Raw genomic sequence first — 7211 nt, forward strand, 5'->3', positions numbered from 1 at the left:
ACAAATGTTCACGGAGGTAATACTGTATGACCTCCCACTATATTATGAGTTTTAGGCTTTAGTTTTTCTTTTTACAGTAGGTGGTTTGACAGGAATTATCTTAGCCAACTCATCCCCAGACATTGTCCTCCAGGATACATACAATGTAGTAGCACACTTCCATGACCTAATGTCCATGGGAGCAGTCTTCACTATTATAGGAGGGTTCCTACACTGATTCCCACTATTCTCAGGTTATACAGTTAACTCAGCATGAGCAAAAATTCACTTAACAAGTATATTTGTAGCAGTAAATAGGACTTCCTGCAGCACTTTCTTGGCCTCTCAGGGATGTCACTACGTTAGTCTGAGTACCCTGAGGCAAACACAACATGAAGTATTTTGTCTTTAGGCTCATTCATCTCAGTAGTAGCAGTAATGTTAATAATCTTCATACTTTGAAAAGCATTTGCGTCTAAACAAGAAGTCTTAGCAGTGGAAACTGCTACTCCTAACCTAGAATGGTTACACGAATGCCCTACATCATATCCTATGTTTCAAGATCCTACCTATATAAATGTAAAATAAGGAAGGACTCAAGTCCTTTTCAACCAGTTTCAAGCCAACACCATAACAATTATGTCTTTTTCAATAAATGAGATAAAAGTAAAAAGTGATGTAGCTTTGTCAAAGTTAAATCATAGGCTAAAATCCTGTCCATCACTAAGGTATATTAATTTCATCTAGGCTCTCAAGATACAGCTTCACCGATTATGGAAGAACTTTTACATTTTCATCATCACACAATAGTGATTTTTACAATAAGTTCTCTAGTCCTCTATATTATTTCACTAATATTGACAACTAAACTAACTCATATATGTACAATAGATGCACAGGTAGAGAAAATGTGAACAATTAACCAGCCATTATTGTAATCTTAATTGCCCTATCATCATTGTGAATCCTTTACATGATACATGAAATCAATAACTCTTCCCAAACCATAAAAGACTATGGGTCAGTAATGATACTGAAGCTACAAATACACAGATTATGAAGATTTAAATGTTGACTCCTCTGTAATCCCCACAACAGAGCTAAAACCAGGAGAATAATAACTAATAGAAATCAACAACCGAGTAGTTAGAGATAGTCCTTGAATATTAGTTAGTTTCATCTGAAATTGTTGTACACCCCTGAGCTGTTCCTTCTCAGGCCCAAAAAGAGCTGCTATCCCACGATGCCAACGCCAAATTCAAGAATCCTAATACCAACAGGAAGGCCTATGTTATGAACAAGTTATTCCACCACCCCCTACAGAATTTGTTCTTGTCATTGTTCACATTTGAGCCGTTCTAATGGGTGTCTCCAGCAGCCCAGTGGTGGAGGGGGGTTGGGAAGGAGGCAGAACTTCCCGAGGAAACCACAGGACCTGGCATTCTGGGAAATTCAAAAGTGCTAGTCAAGTTCTGGCAACCTGAACACTTCCTCCTGAAAGCTGAAGTCTGAGAGACATTCTTCCTCCCTTTGGCCACATGGCTGACAAGAAAAGTAGCTGACCTGCAAAATGAGCACCAGTTAGGGTGGCGGGAGGGGGACACTCCTTACAATTATGCTAAAATGTTGCCATTTCCTCCAAACTCTCAGTATTCACATCTCATTATTCATGCACAACTGTGTTATTAGGGGTTACCACTCAATCAGTGACGACTCCAGAATTTCTGTAGGAGGGGTTGGGGGCAGGTGAGCAATTCATTCTGGGAAAGAGAGTTTAAAACCAAGTGAATGGCTCTTTATATTAGCATGGGAAAACGTCCCACATCCCAACTTGTCTCAACAGACCCATTAATCTAGAAAAAACTACAGTGTCACTTTTCAGAGGTCTACCCTGTGTGCACACATGGAGAAGATACTTAGAATGTTAAAGTCAGCATGTTAAGTAATTTTCTTGAAATACTGTAACTAGCACCCAGTTTACTTTCTTCACAGGCCTTTTCATAATCTATTTAATTTTAGTCCTTTTTAATTGTCTGTTACACCTTTAACACCTAAATTCCAAGAGAGAAGAAGCTTCATCTTATCTCCACTGCCTAGCACATAATGGTTTCTAAATGGAACTGATTCCAAGACTGGCCTCATTTAGGAGTACATCTCTTGTTATAATCAGGTTTCCAAAATCCTTAGTATCAATACGGAATACTTTCCTCTCACATTTCACAGGAAGATAGACTTCTTATAGCCCAAACATGGATATGTTTGAAGTTTCCTTGACTGATTTAAATTGAATTAAAATTAAAATAATAAATTTGTATAGGAAAAACTTTCAATTTTTTTTCATTTTTCAGAACATAACCACCTTTTCTTTCTCTACTTTCTTCCCTTCAAAACAAACTTTGCAACATTGGGGTGAGTTAAATAATAAGAAATCTAGCCAAAAATTAAGCTCTCAATGACATGAAACACATTTTTTGCTCCTTTTTAATAAAAATCCTATATGCAGTACATTAATGTTTTCTTTTAGAAATTATGTTGGCAACTTAATCCCTAATTTGAGGTATCCATATAACTGGTTTACAGTAAGGTTCTTTGGCAAAATATTTAACACAAGATATATATGAGATGTTCAGATCTGGGTAATATACCTTACTTGAAAGGCATGAATAGTTTTTAAACAGTGTAGCATAATCACACTTAAGACTATAGTTACTTTGTTCCCAAGTCCCTGAAATTCTATTTGAGGGGAGTTCTAAAAGGCCTGTGTCTTCTCCTGTGTCCACAACCGTAGACGTACACTGGTGACCTTCAATCCTGCTCTCCAAACTTCAAATAAGGGGCCAGAGACAAGGCCCGGGACTTGGAAAAGTCCTAGAAATTCCCTGCCTCAAAAGCACTTTCAGAGTTTCACATTTCCCTAAGGAAGACAGAGCTGAGTAGACATGCCTAAATCTTCCAAATCCTGCTGGTTGTTTTGAATTATGGCTACATTGGCTGTATACCGCTTGAGCTTTTATTTCCACATACTTGAATTAAATCCTGTAGTTCTTCTTCGATTCTAGCATCTGTCACCTGTTCACAGGGTCTATATGCCACAGCTGTTTTACCACTTTCTGAAATAAAGTTAACAAGGATCAATTCAGAGGTTTTCTTGTTCTAAAACTTCCTGTACACAATGGTAGCACCGAATAATTAGACATTCTTTTGACTTCTAAAAGCAGAAAATAATAGCATTTTCCTAGAAGTTCCCTCATCTGACACTTCAGTTTTTATCATAATTATTCGTGAAAACATATATAAGAAGTATCAACTTGGGTTCAAAAACTTTATGATCTTAGAAATAAGAACTAAGGAATAAGGACATAGAAATTAAAAGCTGTAGAAACAAAAATGTTCAATCACAATACAATTAAATAGTAAGGCATTAGGTGGGGGTCAACGTGAGTTCAAACCTGGGAAAGATACCACTGGACTATAATAGATACTTCCTATTAGAAGCAAGGCAAGTGCCTATTCCTTGGAACAAAAATTCTACCAGATAAAATGAACAAAGCTTTGGAGACAGAGAGAGGGAGCATTTGAACACTCTACTGGCAGAAACTGGCCCATGTACCCTTTGGACAATACAGCTTTCCTCAAGGCAAGCTAGAGCCACCAGGCTTATTGGTCTAAGGAGTTTTGGGTACATATAAGGAGTACCTTGGCATATTAGGCACAAACAACCCAGGCATTTAATTTGGTTCTTAAATGTTGTTACCCAGAGTTGACAGCTGATGGAGATTCTGTCTGATGACCAGAGAAGTCAAACTTCACCGGAACGACTGCCCAGGTTGGAAGGCTAAGACCAATCCAGGGTCAACTCTTACAAGCCAATAAGCTCTCTGACAACTTAGCTTGGATTTCTCAGCCTGCAGGGCTGTGAAGCAGGGGAGCAATTCTGTTCCGGGAATCTACTAATCATAAAGTTTCCTTTGGGCACAGCCTGTGACATTCTCACCGCTGTATAACTCAATAAGGAACACAATCAACGCTATTCAATAGCATGACCAGTTTCAAGACTCACAAAAACGTAGCTGATTATTATATAAGAATCATATTCACCCAATATATCAGAAATGAAAACTGAAATTAAACTGATTCCAAAAACATAATCTAATAAACTCTTCAACAAGAAAACAATGGTAATAATAATAGTCAATATATTTTGTCTACTTACTATGTTTCAGGCATAGCTCTAAGCTTGTTACGTTCATCATCCCATTTACTCTTACAATATCCCCCATTTGGTGGTAAGCTGAATTACTAACCCTATTTGCAGATAAAGAAATTGCAGCTTAGAGATATTAAATACCTTCAAATGTCTCTGGTTGGAAAAACCTAAAACTACAACAACAACAACAAAATCTAAGAGACAATGTTAGGACTCAAACACAGGTGTCCAAGGCTTATAATCACTACACTACTCTGTATGATAAGCAAGCAATTGAGGAAGAAGTGGATCAAACACTTTCTGTATGAACTGAGGCAAGTGATTCTATATCTAAACACTGGGGACAATAATATTTGCTGTCGTTTTATCTCATAAATGCCACAAAGAACAAATGTAAGACTCCTGCTGTGAAAGCATCTGGTGAATGAAAGAATATGTAATGTTTTAGATAACCATTATTTTCATCCAATTAACTTTTCAAAAAAATTTATTTGCTCACTGAAACTGAAGCACTTCAACGACAATTAAAAAGGTCTTACCTAAAACAACAATCAGCAATTTCTGAAATGCATCTGTCATAGCTTTCTGAATAGCAAGCTTCTGGGTTATCTTCCTTTTCATAAGTAATGATAATGACCCTAAATCCCACCAAAACAGATGAATTTAAAATGCCTATATGAATAACTGATTTCTAGATTATATGTTTAAAACTAAAAATGCATCTGTGATTCTTAGATCATTACCTTAGTGATTAAAGGGCAGGCACAACACTGGGGTACAGGTGAATGTCTCTGTTGCAGGTATACCCTGGCATGGCACATGTTTACTGCTCAGATCTATTCTGGAAGTTCCTAAAATACTAGACGGGAAATGCAAACCAAAAACATGGCACAAATCTCATATTACTCACAGATTTCAAATGCACAAGCTGAGGCTGCACTGCTACAGACCCTGCTCTCCTCTGCGTAAAGGGCTGGATTCATACAGTGAGATAGATTTGGTTGCAGTGCAGATGATCCTGCCTCTACTCAACCATCACCCACTCAGGTGGATGGTGGAGCCTCCTCCACCTCATTAGCTAACAGCCCTGCCTCTGACTTAAAACCCTAAGCCCAAGTGCCATGGATTCTAGGAAAACAGTACCAATCGGAATCCCCTTTCTAGGGATCTATATTTACTTTTTCTGCTCAGGCCCTTCTATAAGAGGCAAAGGACTGAACATTTACACAAGAGTTTATTTCAATCTTTAGACAATGATTTTGTTGGGATAACTGAAGGCCAGAAGACATGTGCATTTGAAGGACTATTTTAGCACAAAACATATTATTAACAAAAAAAAACCCCAAAAGAACAAAACAAAAAAAACTAATTTTCCCTCCTCCTAAGCTTCTTGGCAGGCACTCAGTATTAAAATTCTAAAGTATAAGGTCCTGTCACGTATTGCCTAAGATAAAAACCGATATTGTCAGGCAGAAAAATTCTGCCCAGGGCTTTAGTTGCTTAGAAAAGATGATCATGTATCTGAAAATTTGAGTTTCAGAAAGAAAGGAAAACAGAGAAATCCCACTGCCTCACCTCCCCACACACACACATACTAGAAAACAGACCTTCCTCCAACTTATCCAAAGGTTCCTCAGCCATGCCAACTCCAGGACTCCAGCACTCTTGGGAGGACACCACCACCTCTAAAGTACAGCAGACCTTCAGGCTTTGCTTCTGAAGTGGTGTCACAATATCTTCGTTTTCCCTTTCTTCAAGGTTACAAAGATCCCGAAGCTGTTAGGATTTTGAATTAAAGGCTAGACTTCAACATATACTGTTGTTAGAAATAAAAACTAAACTCCAGCAATCCCAGGAAATAGTTTAGGTATGCTACCCCTTCAAAATCAACTGAGACTTACAAATGAATGACTAGATATGGGCCACTGTTTTTTTATGATATACCATACAAATACTGGAAAAAATTATGGACAGCACCATCCAAGTCATTGAGATTATCACTAATTCTAGGTGGCAGGCCAATGCTCAGATACTTCTATGTGGAAGTCTCTCACATCTCCTCCCCATAGCCATGTTCTATTCTGCTCTCTAAAGTCTAGGAGTTCAATGTTGAAAAGAGTCTGGTTAGTCAAAGAAAATCTACAGAGTTTACCTTGATGATACTTTTTGACCACCCATGGAAATCAAAGTAGTAATTTGCCAATTCTCGGCATCTGGAGCTGCTTAGGGCAGGCGTATTATGTTGAACCGCCTTATGTCTGGTGCCGAGATGAACCTAAAGACATAAAAGACCTAAAAATATCACAACGCTACATAGAGACTTATATTGGATATACCTGAGATTTATCAATACCAATTTTATAGAGTGGTGGTGAAGATTAAGTAGGACATTTTAAGCAATGAGTTCACAGTGAGCCCTAAATAAATGTTATTTATTATTTTTAAGTCAGTACTTTTCTGCATCATTTCCAGGACCCCTGATTAACCGGAAGGTTCCCTGACCTCTGGTGGTGAAAGTGATGGTGAAAACAACCAAGGAAGCCCAGCAGAAGCCTATTATGGGGCTGCGGGTAAGCAAAGGAAGTGAACTGTTTTACTCGTCTCATCCTGTAGATACTGCTTCAGAATATAACCTGAAGAGGAGATAAGATGGACCTGCCACTGAATTAGGACCTGAATCTGTAGCACCCCCTCCCCAAGTTACTAACCCCTGTTAGAAGAGGGAATATGTATACCTCTATAAATGTAAATGAAGCAACGAAAAGAATTAGAGGTTCATCTGCATTAACAAACTTCTTTGAGAGTGCAAATATTTCCAGTCTTAACTCTCTAAAGAACTTCTATATTACTGTGGATTTTTTACATCACTAGTTCCTTCTTAGATGTCCATTTCCATTCTGAACAGAGTAAGTATATAAATATAGTCATAAAAAATCAAATAATACAAATAAAGTCAAAGCATTGTTAATCTTTATTGAATTGTGTGTGCATCTTCCTCTGTCACTAGTTTATGAGCTCCTTAAGT

At 37.9% G+C, this 7211-nt stretch overlaps 1 protein-coding gene across 1 annotated transcript; it reads right to left on the reverse strand.

Moving 5' to 3' along the window:
- Positions 1-1440: 1440 nt before the first annotated feature.
- Positions 1441-6461, reverse strand: LOC112405046 (RAD52 motif-containing protein 1-like; the record flags this gene model as incomplete). Its single annotated transcript, XM_024753301.1, has 5 exons — positions 1441-1542; positions 3004-3089; positions 4726-4824; positions 5794-5962; positions 6339-6461. Coding segments are annotated over 5 exons (579 nt in total), but the record flags the coding sequence as incomplete, so codon positions are not given.
- Positions 6462-7211: the final 750 nt, after the last annotated feature.

The sequence above is a fragment of the Neophocaena asiaeorientalis genome, unplaced genomic scaffold (assembly GCF_003031525.2).
Source record: "Neophocaena asiaeorientalis asiaeorientalis breed wild unplaced genomic scaffold, Neophocaena_asiaeorientalis_V1.1 scaffold808, whole genome shotgun sequence".
Taxonomy (NCBI): Eukaryota; Metazoa; Chordata; class Mammalia; order Artiodactyla; family Phocoenidae; genus Neophocaena; species Neophocaena asiaeorientalis.